We start from the raw sequence: 18,397 nt of genomic DNA on the forward strand, positions 1-18,397 counted from the left end.
AGTGAAAAAGAACTCCCTTTCTTAGACGTACTAGTCAAAATCAATGATCAAACAATTTCTACCACCATATACAGAAAACAGACTGACGTCAACAACTCACTACTGTACCAAAGTTTTCATACCCAACACTTGAAAGACAATCTCCCGGTATCTCAATACATGAGAATTAAGAGGATTTGTTCTGAAGAGGATGAATGTAGACATAATCTAGACCTACAACACCAACGCTACAAAGACAGAGGATATCCAGATGAAGTATTGAGAAAAGCTGAAGACCGCATCAAAGTTTGTAGTAGAGAGAACTTGCTCATTCAAAAACCCAAGAAACTTCAAGACAGACAGGTGTTTGTTTCCAAATTCTCTACAACTTCCAATAAACTGAAAACAATAATAAACAAACATTGGACTCTCCTGAAAAATGAAGTTGATTTTAATGGGATATATAACAAAACACCCATCTTTGCTTATAAACGGTCTAAAAACCTGAAAGAGCTATTGATGACCCCTATTAGGGCAACTGAAGAAATCAACAGAGGTATGAAAAAATGCCAAAACTGCGTACATTGTTCAAATGTAATCATAGGCAATACGGTAAATCATCCGCAAACTGGCAAAGAAATAAAACTACACTACAATGGAGATTGCAACACAAAAAATGTGATTTATTACATCAAATGCCCGTGCGGCAAAATTTACACAGGAAAAACCGAAAGGAAATTAAAAACTAGAATTTCCGAACACAAGAGCACGATTAGAAACAAAAACATCAAAAGCAACTTAGCTCGACATTGGAATGATAATAACCACAGCATCGCTCAGATAAGGTATTCCATCCTAGAGGTAGTTAAAATTTACGAGGGGGTTGATCTCACTAGATCCCTCCTCCAGAGAGAAATCCACTGGATTAAATTCTTAATGTCACAAGAACCAAAAGGTCTCAATGAAAAAATAGACTTTTCATGTTTTGTTTAATCATTCTTGACTTTGTCCCTGTACCAGAGTACACTGTCTGTAACTTGCATCTGCAACATTGTATTGCATTTCATGTATTTTCGAGGCACATTTCAATTCTCATTTTTATTTTCCGATTTCCATTAACATTATTTTCTTTCCTTTCACAACTTTCCTTTCAACCTTTGTATTTGTATTTTGTATTTTGTGGGGGTATTTGTAAAGCGCGGCGTTCGCTCCGGAGGGAGCATCTTGGTGCTGAGTGTTCTTGAGGGCCGGTCTGGGAACAGAGCGGGAATTAGATGGCTGCTTTAGTGAGATCTTCATGCTCATGTCTTTATTTATTATTACTTTTTGTCATTACAAGATGGCGCGTATTAGCATTCAGAAGCTTTGAGAAGTTAGTCCGTTTTCCATGTCTGTGGACGCAGTCAGGGTTTAGATCCGGCGAGGTTTGCTCCGTCGCACTTACTGTTTTGAGAGAGGAAGCACGAGTGATTTACCAGAGAGGAGTTTGTTTTACACGCAGAGGAAGCGTTACGAGGTGAGCATGCTGCGTTACAGCAGCGGTGTCTTTCGACATCGGTCAGGGTTAGCTCGTCTCCCGATTGACAGATATGGGTTTCTCTGTCATTTTTAGGTTCACTCAGAAGTACTGGGAGCACAGTATTTTGAATCACTGGATCTTAAGACAAGGTAACGTGGCGCTTTAATGGATTGAGTTGATGTTTTTGATGTTTTTGAGCTTAGACCTGGCGACAGCCATCGTGGTGATTACATGAGTTAGGACACATGCTTGGTTTTTGTTTTTACAGAAGGATATAGCGCTTGAGGAGCGCGATAGTAGTAAGTTGTTTTTCTCACACGTGCACTTAGGTGAAGGTGACGGTTTTTCTTTTTCTCTTGAGTGATGAGCTGCAATTGGCTATTTTTAACTGTTCGTGTGCCTCAAGAATTTAGAGTGATAGTATTGCTTTCCATATTATATCTTTACAGGCCCCCGACGAAGAGCTGCTCTCAGCTCAAAATGCATTGGGCATACAGATGAAATGGGCATACAGATGAAATGCCATAATTGATAAAGAAACTGACATTGAAGTTTTTTTGAATACTGTGTTATAATCATACGTTGTGTTTGATACAAAATGAAAATATGTTGTGTTTATTTGTAATGTTTTGAAATCATTTTTGAAAAAGCACTAAAACTAAATCTGAAAAAGCATTCAAGAGTGTATATTTAATTTGTAGCGCGTTCAGCGCTTGAGCAACAGTGCGCTAAGGTTAAGTGTTATTTACACTTAAGATAAGGTTGTCTAATATTAGCATTATACCACACATTTAAGTTGATCCATGCAGTTATTTTAAAGAAATTTCATCCTGTTTTTTAATTTCCCATGCTGTCCATCTGCTCAGCTGATGGGCTATAATTCATGAAAACAGCACGAAGAGTCACTTAAAACAAGCACATTTTATGTATTTATCCAGTTTTAAAAATAAATACAGACCGAAAACACATTGTTTTCTGTCTGTATGTGTATAAATCAGTAAAAACGGAAAACAGGGAGCCTTAATTCTAATTAGGGCTCCCGGTTTTATGGTATTTTTTTTATCATTTCCGTCTGTATTTATACATATTTATTTTTTTGGCCATCCTATTGGTATTTATCCATATTTATTTTGTGTTTTCAAGAATAAATGTAGTTGTAAAACGGTATAATCCCGCATTTATAGAACTCTTCAACGTGCACTCAAACATGGATGTCCGTCACGTTTTAGCAAACTAAGCAGCCACGTATAACAAAAGATTACACTCACTGGTACATATTAGCATCATTCTACAAATATATGTTAACATATGCTTTTATTTAAGGAAATCTCATCCTGTATTTTAACCCTCCACGCTGTTTTGTCTGCTTGGCTGTCGCCTAGAATTCATGAAAGAAAGCATGGAGAGTTTCTCACAAGAAGCACCATTTTCAGTATTATTACACTTTTAAAAATAAATACAGACAGGGAACTTATTGTTTTCTGTCTGTATTCATCTGTAAAAAATCAGTAAAAATGGAAAACTAGAAGCCTTAATTATAATTAAGGCTCCCTGTTTTCCGTTTTACAAATCTTTACAGATAAATACAGACAGAAAACCATTTATTTTCTTGTCTGTATTTATTATTAAAAATGGATAAAAACGGAAATGAGGTGCATTTGGAGTGATTCTAAAAACACTTTGCTATTACTGCCAGGCTAATATCTGTGTGGATTGAGGAGGTAAGGAGGTTAAAAAAAAGGAATTTCAGTATAGAGGCTTAAACAGCAGTAGATATGCACAAGGCTGATTCTGATTTGTGCATATTTTCAGATAAGTGCATTGATTTATCTTCTGCGGGTGTTCATCTCACCGAAACCAGGCAGGCATTCAAGCATGACACCATATTTATTGGGTAAATAAATGTGGAAATATACCAGTTTCAGCTTTATTTTTTCACAAAACACATAATAATTATGGATAAATCCAGCTAAAGTTGACAAAATAAATATGGATAAATACAGACGGAAATGTCTGAAAAATAAATGCCATAAAACCTGGAGCCTTAATAATAATTATATATAGAGCTTTTAAGCAGAGCTGCTGAATATCATGGGGTACAATTACATAAGGAATACCTAGAAGAGGATTTCTCTTTGAGGCCCGTAGTAATTCACAAAGATCAACCTATACGCTCCCTATACTCAAAGACATGTTGAGACATGCGGACAACATATTTAAAAATCCCATTCGTGCATGCATTCTCACCTCAAAAATAGATAAAAATATAAGCTTGCACCATCAGATCCAGCTTTCATTAAAGGCCAGTTACCTTTAGGTTCTTTTAGTAGTCTTTAAGGCCTTTAAGCGAGCCAATTCACAAACGTCAGGGGATGCCCCCCCCCCCCCCCCTCCCTCCAGACAAAGAGTCGAAACTTATAGACTCCTCCAGGAAGTGAGGAGCCTCCCAAGCAGCAAATCACTGGCTTATTGCTAACACCCAGACCCTTCTAGCCAGGTATGATAGAGCACACTAAGATGAAATGGAGTAATCGCTCCAATTTCTGCCAAATGAGCATAAATCCAAAGCTCAGGAGTTGATACAAGAAGGGAAGCTCATCTCTAATACTTCAATTAGGTGTGCTTTAGATGCCGCTGACACTGCAGCTAGGGCAGTCAATACCAGTGTATTATTAAGAAGACAGGAAAGGTTGAGGATTTCCGGATTTAAACATGAAGTCCAAGCTTCCATTCTCAACACACCTTTCGACAAAAAACTTCTCTTTGGTCCTGTGGTAGACACGTCCTCCGAGAAGATGAAGAAAGACACAGACGTGGCAAAATCTATCTAGGGGATCCCTACAGTCACCTTCCAACCGTGGTTCCTTTCGTCTCTTCTTCTATCGTGGAGGGTCCAAGAATATCTCTACAGACACTGCCTCTACACCATACAAAGGAAACAATCAGACCTCTTCCTCAAGAGGTTTCTTGAGAGGAGGGTACAGCTTCCCCAGTCAGGGGACGTCTTTCATAATCCCTCCCCGTCTGGCAATCAGTAACTACAGACAAATGGGTGCTAGGAATTATCCAATCTGGTTATTGCCTGGAGCTTACCTCCAATCCTCCAAACATTCCCCCAAGTTCACTCAAAATGTTACCAGATCATCTACACCTCCTCAAACAAGAGGTTCAGTCTCTCCTTTTAAAAAGGAGACATGGGGCCTGTACGGATACAATATCAAGGATCAGGCTTATACTCCGAGAGCTAAATCATTACATACAATCAAATCATTTTCACATGGTGACACTTCAACAAGTGCTCTCCCTTCTATAGCAAGGCAACTTTATGTCTACTCCAGACTTAAAGGATGCATATTTTCGCATTCCAATACATCCCACTCATCGCAGATATCTCAGATTTGTAACAGCGGGGCAGCATTACCAGTTCAAAGTGCTTCCATTGGAGTCACCACTGCTCCCAGAGTATTCACCAAATGCCTAGCAGTAGTTGCTGCTCACCTGAGAAGACCACTCATTCATGTCTTCCCATACTTGGACGACTGGCTCATCAAAGCCAGCTCTTGCCCAAAGTGTCTCACATATTGCTACAATTACTGCACCAACTTGGGTTTACAGTCAATGTCTAGCTTTTCCCAATGCAGCCATAATTTGCAATATTCAGACTCTAATTGCTCAGTTTCAGCCCAACCACTCACTATCAGCTCATGTGTTTATGCAAATGCTGGTAATGGTGGTGTCTTGCATCATGATTGTTCCTCATGCAAGGCTTCACATGCATCCCCTTTAGGAATGCTTAGTGAATCAGTGGAATCAGTCGCAGGGTAATTTAACCGATCTAGTGTTGGTAAACAGCCGCACCCATTGCTCTCTTGCTCTCTGCAGTGGTGGAACCCACAAAACCTATCCAAAGGGCGGCCCTTCATCGACCCTGTTCCACAGACTGTGCTAACAGCAGACGGGTCGCTCACTGGTTGGGGAGCTCATCTCAAAAAAACACACAATTCAAGGCTTGTGGAGTCCAAAGCAAAAGGATCTCCACATAAATCATCTATAGCTGCTAGCAGTGTTTCTAGCGCTCAAAGCCTTTCAAATTCACCTCCTAGGCAAAGCTGTCCTAGTCCGCACCAACAACATGACAGCTATGTGCTATATACCAAAACAGGGGGGGGGACACACTCCCCAACTGTCGTGCCTAGCACAAGCCATTTGAAAATGGGCCGTACACCACAGAATTTATCCCCTAGCAGAACCCCTTCTAGGAGTAAACTATCAGATTGCCAACCTTCTCAGCAGACAAAGGCAGCAAGTCCACGAGTGGGAACTTCAACCTCAAGTTCTCTTACCATACTTTCAAAATTGGGGTTTTCCTCAAATAGATCCGTTCGCCAGACACAAACGCAAAAAGCCCAAGCTTCGCCTCCATGTATCCACACCTGCTCTCCAAAGGCAATGCACTGTGGATGAATTGGTCAGGGGTATTTGCCTATGCTTTTCCATGTCTCCCACTCATTCCACTAGTGGTTCGGAAGCTCAGGCAAACATCCCTCAGATTAATTCTAATAGCTCTCATGTGTGCTCGTCAACCTTGGTTCACAACACTGCCGGAGCTGTCAGGAGTTCCATCTCAAAATCTTTATCTCGCATCCAGTCTCCTCACCCAGAGCAATTGAGAAATAAGACACCCAGATCCCAAAGAACTGAACCTAGCGATCTGGCTCCTGAAGTCATAGGGTTTGAATATCTGAATCTTCCACCAGACTGTATGGACATCATACAAGAGGCCAAAAGGCCTACTACAAGAGCTTGTTATGCAGCTAAATGGAAACAATTTGTTATATACTGTAATATCTATCAATCCTTTGGTTGCTTCCATACAAAATATCATCTGTTTATTACACTTGCAGCAGTCCGGATTAGCTTATATATCCCTCCACTTACATCTCGCTGTAATAGCTGCGTACCTACAAAATAGACAGCACTTGTCTCTGTTTAGAGTACCAGTTATCGAAGCCTTCACGGAAGGACTCAAAAGAGTTATACCACTAAGACTTCCACCTGCCCCAGTGTGGAATCTTAACATAGTCCTTACATGCTTAATGGGTCCACCTTTTGAACCAATGCATAAATGTGAACTGCAATTTCTCTCACGGAAAGGCGCTTTCCTCCTTAGCAATTACTTCACTGAGGAGAGTAGGTGAGCTTATAGGCACTAACCATAGAAGAAACTTTTTTCTGACTTCACAAAGACAGTGTTTCTTCATACAAACCCTACATTTCTACCTAAAGTACTATCTGCCTTTCACATCAATCAATCGGTTGAGTTACATATGTCCTTTGCTCAACCAGATTCAGTGGCAGAACGAGCTCTACACACATCAGATGTTAGAAGAGCTTTGGTATTTTATATAGAAAGAACAAAACCATTTTGCACTACAAAAACTTTTTGTTGCTTTTGCTCCACCTCACAAAGGCAATCCTATATCCAAATCAGGTATTGCTAGCTGGATTGTTAAATGTATTCAAACATGTTATGTGAAAGCAAAGAACTTTAACAATACCCTCTAGAGGGCATTCCACTCGTAAAATAGGGGCTACTATGGCGTTCTTAGGAAACATTCCCATAGCTGACATCTGTAAAGCTGCAGCATGGTCTACACTGTACGCAACACCAAGCACTATTGTGTAGATGTGCTAGCGAGTCAGCAAGCTAATGTAGGCCAGGCAGTACTTAGAACACTCTTTCAGACAACTGCAACAGCTACAGGTTAGCCACGGCTTTGGGAGAATACTGCTGTATGGTATATGCAAAGCATGTGATCTACAGCTCACAAGCCTCGAACGGAAAATGTTACCTACTCAGTAAGCATCTGTTCTTGGCATGTAGAGCTTTAGATTCACATGCTCCGACCCTCCTCCCCAGGTACCTATACCTGTTGCAGTTTCTTACTCCTATACATCCGCACGGACATCTTTATTCTACTCTTACTATCTCCATTCTCACCCTCTGAGGGAAAATAATCTAACAATGGGGTCAATGCCCATGCGCTCTATCACCAATAGGAGGAGTCCCCTTATCTTGTGACTGGAAAGACTTCTTCAAAGACAAACCACTTGCAAACATCCGGACCAAACACTAGATGGCAGGAGTTTGCAAACCTTGTGAATCTACAGCTTTACGTGCCAAGAACAGATGCTTACTGGGTAAGTATTATTTCCCTTTATGCACTCACCGGTGTGAATGAATAACCATTTAAAAACCTCAAATTAATAACTCGTAAATCTAAAGAAAATAGATTTACCTCATGCTGCCTAATTTGCCCAGAGAAATTTCACAAAAGACTCCAAAGACTGGATTGGCCCGAGAATAAAACTTATGCCTTTTTCATCCCAAGATTATACACAGTCAAGAAATTGAGCAAATTCCTTCCAAGCTTCATTGACTCATTCCAGAAGGCTGCTATTGTGCCTCAGGAATGCTAGTCAAGAAACGCTTAGTTACTTAGTGCTTAATATTCATAACTAGGCTGGAGCAAGAAAAGTGTTTTTGCCTGCTCCAATGTGACACCCCGAGTGTGACAGATATGGCCAGACATGAAGAGTGTCTGTTAGTAGAATAAAGGGCTATGAGATGGATTATGGCCTTTGAGCAGAGCTTTAGGCATGGGAACTTATTTTTATGCAAATTAAGCACTGTCTGATGTGGCATGGTGAGCCAAAAATAAGTATGCCCTGGATTGCAGCCCAGAGTTTTTACCTGTGGCTGAGATACATTCAAACAATTCAACTATAATTGTTTTGTGTTCCTCTGGAATGATATCAAACAATCTACTATAGATCTAACAAGATTAACTTTTGGCCTCCAAGAACCCAAAAGGCCTGAGCTCCAAGAAACTACCCCTAACCTGCGCCCCTCTTGGAAAATGGCTGGTAAATTGACAGCTATCACCCTGCATTGACCTTCCTGGAGGTGGTCCTCACTAGGTAACTTTACCCGTAACAAACAGCAAACACAGTGAGCTTTGATCGACAAATGGAAAGTAAATTATTCTCAACTTTTTCTATGCTATCCTTAACTCACCCTTTATAAAATCTCATTTGAATCTTCTGCTTTTCTTTCTCTTTTACTCAGTCTCCCCTCTCCTCTAAACTCTTTCTCTTCTCATTTCTTCATCGCTAGTGCACTCACTTGTATTCCTCATTTTCTTTTGTTGCCTCTGTCCTTCTTTTTTGTTGTTCTATTTTCTTTTGCTAGTCTTTGTCCTCACCACACTTCTGTTCCCTCCTTCTCTTGCTTTTTCTCACCACCTTTTGATGGTTCTGTACAGCCATCCTAAACCAGCTAATCCGTTACAGTATCCCCTTCAATGTACAAGTAGAGGTTGTGTTGTGTCCTTCCTTTTTATTTACCTAAAATGTGCTGCTTGCATTGGCTTTCTAGACACTAACCAGTGCTTGTGTCAGTTCATATCACGTTATAAAAATATGTACCCGGGGCAACAAGTTACATTTCTTTGGAATTGCATTGCTATCCCCAAAACAGAATGTTCAGCTTAGTAAGGTCTGCTAATAGTCACATATTCTATACTGTACTCAAAGTCCTAGCTTCTCTTTAACATGATGGGCTGCCTAAACCTTTTAGTCTCCAAGCTATAGGGGTTCTGACCAGACTGAGAGCTTGAGCTTTGGGAATTTTATAGGTCCTCCCTTTAACTCAGCTGCTTTTGGTGGCGTGCAGTCTACTGCATGTAAGAGATTGTGTCGCTTATCCGACATGCTCACTGTTGTAAATAAGAAGTGTTCTGTAGCCAGATGATGAGTAGATATATATCGTAGATTTATTGTTAAGAAAATAACATCAGTGAGTCACAGGAAGATAAGTCCATGTGATGCCCCACCAGGAGCAGCCTCTGTCCTGCTCAGCCTGCACACTCAAACTGACACTCCACAGCTCACCAAGCACCCATCATTCCATGACATCATCAGTCATCCAACATTCTAGACATCTTCAGGCAAACCAACACTCAAACTGGCTGAGCAGTAGAGAAGAGAAACATAGGCAAGGGGAAATGCAACAATAGATTATAACACTCACCCTAGGTGTATTATAGGCACTAGGACGGTAGGCTCTGTCCTCTACCTTTTGGAAATATGGAGTATGCTCCAGAGCAGAGAGGTGCAGGTCCAGACCAGCTCCACATTGCTGTCCGTCTGCGCTCTGCTTGCTTTCTGTTCAAACGAGATTGGGTGGGCTCTTCTTGCAGACGGAAGAGTAAGACGAGACATGCAAGTTAACCCCTTCGCTGCAGCGGCAATTCCGCTGCAGCGCTAGAGGGGGCCGAGCAGCGCTCGCATGCTCGTGACGGAGCGGCTCCGTCACGAGCCGCGGTTGAGCTGTGCTCGTGACGGAGCGGTTCCGTCATGGCCCCGCCCGCTCAATAGAATGCGCCGCGCATGCGCGAAATCAGCGCCACGCAGGCGCGGCGGCAGGGCCATGACGGAACCGCTCCGTCATGAGCACAGCTCAACCGATGCTCATGACGCAGCGGCTCCGTCATGAGCATGGGAGGGCTTAATTAAAACAAAAAAAAGCAGAGTTAACAAGGCAGCCATCATGGAATGCTGTATGCTCCCATTCACAAGCATGGATTGGGTAATAAAGTACTTTACAAGTACTTCTTGAGTCGGTAAAGCAAATTTGCCATTATTTGATAACATCCTATGAAAATCAGTATACTTTGTATTACATAAAACATACTGGACTTCTTGTTGGGTTTTGTACTCTACCTAGTAGACATCACTTCCTTCCTTGTATAGAAAATAGCATTGCCAAAAATTGGTATGATTGAGTGACCTTTACTCTGCTTCTGAAGCTTCTTTTTTGTGTCCTTTCAGGAATAGATTACAAGACTACAACAATCTTGCTAGATGGCAGGCGGGTGAAGCTAGAGCTCTGGTGAGTTTTTTCTTTCAGTATTAACAGTGAACCCATCATTAATTTTTTTGCAGTTTTTCACTTGTTGCTGTACCTGTTCGATTTATTAAACATATAGAGACTCACATAAATGCAGTTACATTTCTGTGCCCCTGTGTTCTGTATCTTCCATAAACCTTCGATACTTTAGCATAATCGTTTTTTAAGGATTAGCTTTTGTTTCCATTCCCTCCTTTTCTTCTAAGAGTTTTGTGCAGTACATGTGAAATTGTGGCAGTGGTGACTTGGTCAATTTAGTCATTTGCTGAAACGTGAAGCTGTATTAGGTTTTCTTGATTTTAGTAGCAAAAGCCTACCATTTGATGAGCCATATACTTTCGCTTTGAACGCATTTGAAAAATGCAAGATTGAGGGTATTCAAACAGTTTCCTACTTCTCAAACAGCAAGCAGCTTCCTTTTGTTTTTCTTTGCTAAATGCCAATATGTCCCTGATGACCGAAATTTAATTCAACACATTGAGGTAATGTATGTTACAATGTACTGTAATTCATTATATTTTAGAGTACTCCCGCAGTGTATTATTTAGTACATCTTCTTTGTAAACTACGTTTGCTTGAGCTGCCTGGTTGCACACACACTACCTAAACGCAGAAGCTCATTTCTGTAGTAGGGGATCTCTGTGTACAGTCATAATCTAGTGAATAGTCCCGCCCATGTGCGTGGACCCCGGCAATCAAAAATAATCTCTTAAGTTGTCAAATCATGCAGAAACTGCAAAGACACTTAAGAGAGAATTTAAAGACAAATAATGCAGCCTATATCCACAGGCTACACTGTCCAGTACTTCAACTAGAAATTCCACCAAACAACACCACACACAACACAGCCTGCCCAGTTTCTACCATAGAGAAACTTGCCTCTACCAGTAAAAGACTCTGGAAGGATAGAGAGGAAGGCATGGACAGACACGCCCCATAGGCTGGCTTAAATAGGATACTGTGCCTTTAAGAGAACTTTCCAGAACTTTCTCCCAGAATGCACAGCAGGTCCCTTTTACTTTCAGTTCTTTTTTCCGGCTCCTGCTAACAGGACCCTGGCATTGAGCTCTCCCCTTTTTCAAGGGTTTATTGGATTTTTTGTGCACTTTGTGATTTAAAAGTGTTTCAGTGTTTGTCTTGGTGCTTTACCTTCACTCCTGTGTGTTTGTTCAGGTGTTTTAGGGCTCTAAAATGCCTGCTCTTTTCGACAAATGCCCGATCTGCGGGAGGAAGAAGGCCAAGACTGATCCACACGAGGTCTGCATCATCTGCCTTCCTGAAGCACATGTCCCTGAAGAGTGTGACATCTGCAAGACCTTTTCTGCAAGAACTTTGAAGGAAAGGCTGAAGATTAGGCTTCAAGGCCTGGAGGACAGACGACTGCAGGCTGCAGGTGGGTCTGGCAGACCGGGAAGGCTCCCTCTGCCTCTGCTGAGGCCTCTGGGGGGCTCCCCAGAGGCAGGAAGACCAGCAAACGGTCCCGGTCTCTGTCGGCGTCGATTGCATCGACGACTACGTCGAGAGGGATGACGACGGTGTGTTCCCCATCTCCCCGGGGCTCCGGGTCGAGACGGCGTGAGGATTCGACGTCGAAGGGCCTGGATAGGCCGCCGTCTAGACCACCGTCGACTGCATCTTCATCGTCGACGTCCGCGTCGGACTATCGCCGTCGAAGGAGCGACAGGCGTCGGCGCTCGCCGTCGCGGCGACACCGCCGGTCGCCATTGAGACGACGTTCAACGTCGAGGACCTTGAGAAGGAGTCAGCGCTAGTCATCGAGAATGGAACGGTCGACGTCGCGGAGGCGGCGTTCGACGTCAAGGAGGAGGAGGTCGACGTCGCGGAGGTGGCATTCGACGCCGGAAAAGCGTCGCTCAGCGTCGAGAAGGAAGAGATCGGCGTCTAGGAGTCGCTCCAACTCTCCTAAACGGCGCAAGAGGAGTTCTGGCGCCAGAGGTCAGGCTGGATCTAGTGGAGGACGCAAGAGAAAGCGATCGCCTGCTGAAGGGACTGGGTCGCAGACCCCTTCCCCGAAGGAGTCACCGGGCTCGGTGTACTCGGTGGTATATACACCACCTCGGCCTAAGTCGCCCCCTCCTCCTGTACCTAAGGAGGACCCTCCCACCAACCCTCCACTTTCACCAGGACGACCACTACCACTGCTTCCACCGCAAGGGCCTGCCCCTCGGTCGGTGATACCCCCTGTCCCTCCGCCAAGGTCGGCGTCACTACCTCCTCTGCCTACACCACCTAAGGGGACTCCTAGACCTAGGCCCCAGGAGGAACCGCGGAAGACGCCCCCACGGAAACCTGCGGAGCGTCCACGTGCCGGGAGATCACGCTCTCGCTCTAGGAGGAAGGAGCGATCGCGCCACAGGTCGTCCACGCGCCGAGACGCCGCCATAGGAGGCACAGATCTCGCACGAGGTCCTCGGGGACCAGGGACTACTCTCCGACCTTGTCGGGATCGCCGGACACAAGGGTGTCGCCGGTTGACCTGGTGGCGTTCCCTGATGTCCTTCTGAGAGGCGCTGCCAAATTGGCCATATCTTTGGCGGTGCCCACGCCTAAGACATCAGTCATTTTCGAGACACTGCACCAGAAACACCGGTATCGTCCACTACTACCTCTGGTGCCGGCCATGGACCTTTTCCTCACCCATGCGGTGACTAAGGCGGCCCCATCGAGATTGCAGAAAAAATACCGTGCTCCCGATTCGGACCCGGCTTTTCTAAGGTTGGAACCTCCTCCGGATTCTGTGATTTGTGACGGCGGCCCGCAAACAACATACCACCACCCAGTCATCCACGGTTCCCCCGGACAAAGAATCTAGATGGATGGATTCAGCTGGAAGGAAAGTATGTGGAACATCGGCGACCTCTAAGAAGGCTGCGAGTGCCACGGCTTTGTTGGGGCGCTACGACCGCGCCCTCTGGGACTCCCTCCAGCAGTTTGCGGAACAGTTGCCTCGCGATAAGCGGGAAGACTTCCAGGAAGTGCTAAACGAAGGGATGCTGGTAGCGAATCAAATTATCAGCGCTGCAGCAGACTCATCCCTCTTAGCGGCACATGGCTTTTGCAATGGGATTAACCAGCGACGTCACGCCTGGCTCCGCCTTACGTCACTAAAACCGGACGCACAGCAAAGGGTAGCCAACCCTCCATTCTCTGGCGAGACCCTTTTTGGGAAACATGCGGATGACGAAATGGCCCGCATGAAGGCGGAGGCCGAAACGCTCACGGCTGTGGGCCTAGAGAAGGCCAAAGAAGCGAAGAAATCGTACCGCCCATTCCAACGGCGTTCGGTGGGCAGGGCAGAGGACGTGGCCCAACTTCGGGACAGTCTCAGCAACATCAACAGTTCCGTAAGCCATTCCAGAAACGCCCGAAGGGCAGAGGAGGCCAACAGTCGGCTCCAGCGACCAAAGGCCCGGCCCGGTCTAGGCCCTGAGCACTTATTTCCCCCGGATCTGTTACCCACTCCGGTAGGGGGAAGCATTCAATTTTTTCTGGCAGAGTGGAGAAAAATTACTCAGGACAAGTGGGTGCTGAATATTGTTTGCAATGGATACAGTCTTCGGTTCACCAGCCCGCCTCCAGCAATTCCACCGGTCAGCTCGCAGTTTCAGCTGCGCGAGCTTCAGGCGGAGGCAGATATCCTGTTAAGGAAATGGGCGATAGAAGACGTACCTCTGTCTCAGAGAGGAAGAGGTCTGTACTCCCGGTTCTTCCTGGTTCGCAAGAAGGACAAGAAGGAGTTCAGGCCCATTCTGGACTTGCGACAGGCAAACAGATGGATTCGCAGGGAAAAGTTTTGCATGCTGTTGTTGCATCAGATTTATCCTCAGTTGCAACAGGGGGACTGGCTATGTGCTATAGACCTACAGGATGCGTACTTCCATGTGCCCAGCACACAAACACAAAGTTCCTGCGGTTCCAAGTCGGCGCCAATCATTATCAATACACAGTACTCCCATTCGGACTAAAGTCTGCGCCGAGAACGTTCTCGAAGTGCATGGCGGTGGTAGCAGCACACCTGAGGAAGAAAAAGGTGTTTGTCTACCCGTACCTGGACGATTGGCTGATCAAGGCATCCTCCTTCTCGGAAGCTCGAGCACACTTCCAGGAGACATGCGTTCTCTTGAACAAGCTGGGGTTGCACATCAACATGTCCAAGTCTGTCCCGACTCCGGTCCAATGCATACAGTACTTGGGAGCCTCCATCAAGGCTTCCTTCGCCTTCATGGGAATTGAATATGGTGCTGTCCAGATTGATGAAGGAGCCTTTTGAACCTATTCATAAGGCTTTGTTGCAGCACCTGTCCTGGAAGGCGGCGTTCCTCGTGGCCATTACATCGGCCCCCAGGGTGAGTGAAATTCAGGCGTTGTGTTGCCAAGAACCTTATACTGTATTTCATGCTGCTAAGGTTGTTATGCGTACTCACCCTAAATTTCTTCCCAAGGTTATTTCTGATTTTCATGTCAACCAGACCATAACGTTGCCTACGTTTTTTCAGAATCCTTCATCTCCAGCAGAAAGGTCTCTACATTCCCTGGATGTTAGGAGGGTGTTGAAATTTTATCTGGATAAAACCAAAGATATTTGTAGGTCAGACCAATCATTTGTCAATTATGGATCGGTCAGGACAGGTCTTGCTACCTCTAAGCAGTCCATCTCTAGGTGGATTGTGTCCTGCATACAGTTGTGTTACCAAAAAGCTAATAGGACCTTAGGGGGTAAACCTAAGGCTCATTCCACCAGGGGAAAAGCTGCCACTACAGCTTTGCTCCATAATGTTCCGATTGCAGAGATCTGCAAGGCGGCCACTTGGAAGTCGGTTCATACCTTTGCTAAGCATTACTGTCTGGACACTGATGCCAGGGCAGATGCTCAGGTTGGACAGGCTTCGCTACGGAATTTGTTCGCACAATAGTGGTGTTGGTTTCTTTTCTCCACCGCCGCTTTGGTGTGGGGATGGGCTTGCCATTCTATTCACTAGATTATGACTATACACAGAGATCCCCTACTAAAGAAGGAGTAGTTTCTGTCCTGTAACTCCAGTTCTGTAGTAGGGGTGTCTCTGTTATAGTCATAAGCGCCCGCCCTCCTCCCCGGTGGAGATAATGATTCATGTAAGGAATGCTACAGGTCTGGTGTGCTACGCCTTCAAAAAGAACTGAAAGTAAAAGGGACCTGCTGTGCATTCTGGGATACTGGGAGAAAGTTCTGGAATGTTCTCTTAAAGACGCAGTATCCTATTTAAGACACTTAACGGCAGCCTATGGGGCTTGACTGTCCATGCCTTCCTCTCTATTATTCCAGAATCTTTTACTGGTAGAGGCAAGTTTCTCTATGGTAGAAACTGGGCAGGCTGTGTTGTGTGTGGTGTTGTTTGGTGGAATTTTAGTTGAAGTACTGGACAGTGTAGCCTGTGGATATAGCCTGCATTATTTGTCTTTAAATTCTCTCTTAAGTGTCTTTGCAGTTTCTGCATGATTTGACAACTTAAGAGATTATTTTTATTGCCGGGGTCCACGCACATGTGCGGGACTATTCACTAGATTATGACTATAACAGATAACCCTACTACAGAACTGGAGTTACAGGACAGAAACTACTCCTTCCTTATGAATGCAATTCTGCAGCAAAGTCATTGACAAAATAATGCTGTCCACCAGTGCAATAGGTTCCTCACGCATACCAGTGGAAGCAAAAAACAGCAGAACTCTCCAACAAGCATTGGAAATGCAATAGGGCTCGCATTAGGAAAGTTTGAGCTATTGGTCTTATAAATAATTCTTTTTTTATTTGTGTTATTTTTTTAAATAGCTAAATTAATAGCTTTGTCATTTACAATGCAAATAGTTATAACTTTCGCAAACACCTATAGCATTTGTAATGCAACATGTTTTGTATTTACGTGACTTGGATGTATTGATATTACAAATAACAATGGCTTTTAATTGTTTTAAATAATTAATACTTAAATAATTTATTTAATTTGTAATGGCAATAGCTTAAACTTTTGTAAATAACTTTTGTGAAGATTATGTTCAGTGTTTTTTATTGTGACAAAAATCCAAGAACAGAAGTGAAATATTAACATCTTTTTGTGATTTGTAATAAAGCATGAAAGCTTGAAAACAGCTTGAAACATTGAAAGAACATATTTGAACCAGTGATGCTGTGGTTACGCTGAGTGATGCTGTGGTTGCGCTGAGTGATGCTGTGGTTGCGCTGAGTGATGCTGTGGTTGCGCTGAGTGATGCTGTGGTTGCGCTGAGTGATGCTGTGGTTGCGCTGAGTGATGCTGTGGTTGCGCTGAGTGGTGTGTGCATCGGTGGAGCTTAGTGGGTGCATTGGTGGAGCTTAGTGGGTGCATTGGTGGAGCTGTGTGGTGGGTGCCTCGGCGGAGCTGGGTGGTGGGTGCATCTGTGGAGCTGGGTGGTGGGTGCATCTGTGGAGCTGTGTGGTGGGTGCATCTGTGGAGCTGTGTGGTGGGTGCATCGGTGGAGCTGTGTTGTGGGTGCCTCGGTGGAGCTGTGTTGTGGGTGCCTCGGTGGAGCTGTGTGGTGGGTGCCTCGGTGGAGCTGTGTGGTGGGTGCCTCGGTGGAGCTGTGTGGTGGGTGCCTCGGTGGAGCTGTGTGGTGGGTGCCTCGGTGGAGCTGTGTGGTGGGTGCATCGGTGGAGCTGTGTGGTGGGTGCATCGGTGGAGCTGTGTGGTGGGTGCATCGGTGGAGCTGTGTGGTGGGTGCATCGGTGGAGCTGTGTGGTGGGTGCATCGGTGGAGCTGTGTGGTGGGTGCATCGGTGGAGCTGTGTGGTGGGTGCATCGGTGGAGCTCTGTGGTGGGTGCATCGGTGGAGCTCTGTGGTGGGTGCATCGGTGGAGCTCTGTGGTGGGTGCATCGGTGGAGCTCTGTGGTGGGTGCATCGGTGGAGCTCTGTGGTGGGTGCATCGGTGGAGCTCTGTGGTGGGTGCATCGGTGGAGCTCTGTGGTGGGTGCATCGGTGGAGCTGTGTGGTGGGTGCATTGGTGGAGCTTAGTTGGAGCATCGGTGGAGCTGTGTGGTGGGTGCCTCGGTGGAGCTGTGTGGTGGGTGCATCGGTGGAGCTGTGTGGTGGGTGCATCGGTGGAGCTGTGTCGGTGGAGCTGTGTGGTGCTGTGGTTGCGCTGAGTGATGCTGTGGTTGCGCTGAGTGATGCTGTGGTTGCGCTGAGTGATGCTGTGGTTGCGCTGAGTGATGCTGTGGTTGCGCTGAGTGATGCCGTGGTTGCGCTGATTGGTGTGTGCATCGGTGGAGCTTAGTGGGTGCATCGGTGGAGCTTAGTGGGTGCATCGGTGGAGCTTAGTGGGTGCATCGGTGGAGCTTAGTGGGTGCATCGGTGGAGCTTAGTTGGAGCATCGGTGGAGCTGTGTGGTGGGTGCCTCGGCGGAGCTGGGTGGTGGGTGCATCGGCGGAGCTGTGTGGTGGGTGCATCGGCGGAGCTGTGTGGTGGGTGCATCGGCGGAGCTGTGTGGTGGGTGCATCGGCGGAGCTGGGTGGTGGGTGCATCGGTGGAGCTGGGTGGTGGGTGCATCGGTGGAGCTGTGTCGGTCGAGCTGTGTGGTGGCTGCATCGGTGGAGCTGTGTGGTGGCTGCATCGGTGGAGCTGTGTGGTGGCTGCATCGGTGGAGCTGTGTGGTGGGTGCATCGGTGGAGCTGTGTGGTGGGTGCATCGGTGGAGCTGTGTGGTGGGTGCATCGGTGGAGCTGTGTGGTGGGGGCATCGGTGGAGCTGTGTGGTGGGTGCCTCGGTGGAGCTGTGTGGTGCGTGCCTCGGTGGAGCTGTGTGGTGGGTGCCTCGGTGGAGCTGTGTGGTGGGTGCATCGGTGGAGCTGTGTGGTGGGTGCATCGGTGGAGCTGTGTGGTGGGTGCATCGGTGGAGC

The 18,397-nt window shown here is 45.9% G+C and overlaps 1 protein-coding gene across 1 annotated transcript in view; it reads left to right on the forward strand.

The window, feature by feature from the left end:
- Positions 1-18,397, forward strand: part of RAB40C (RAB40C, member RAS oncogene family) — a 198,760-nt gene that overhangs the window by 76,083 nt on the left and 104,280 nt on the right. The window contains exon 3 of the mRNA XM_086941279.1: positions 10,391-10,451. Within this exon, the coding sequence (XP_086797405.1) occupies positions 10,391-10,451 (61 nt within the window). The remainder of the gene's footprint in view (positions 1-10,390; positions 10,452-18,397) is intronic.

This window comes from Lissotriton vulgaris, chromosome 10, assembly GCF_964263255.1.
Source record: "Lissotriton vulgaris chromosome 10, aLisVul1.2, whole genome shotgun sequence".
Lineage (NCBI taxonomy): Eukaryota > Metazoa > Chordata > Amphibia > Caudata > Salamandridae > Lissotriton > Lissotriton vulgaris.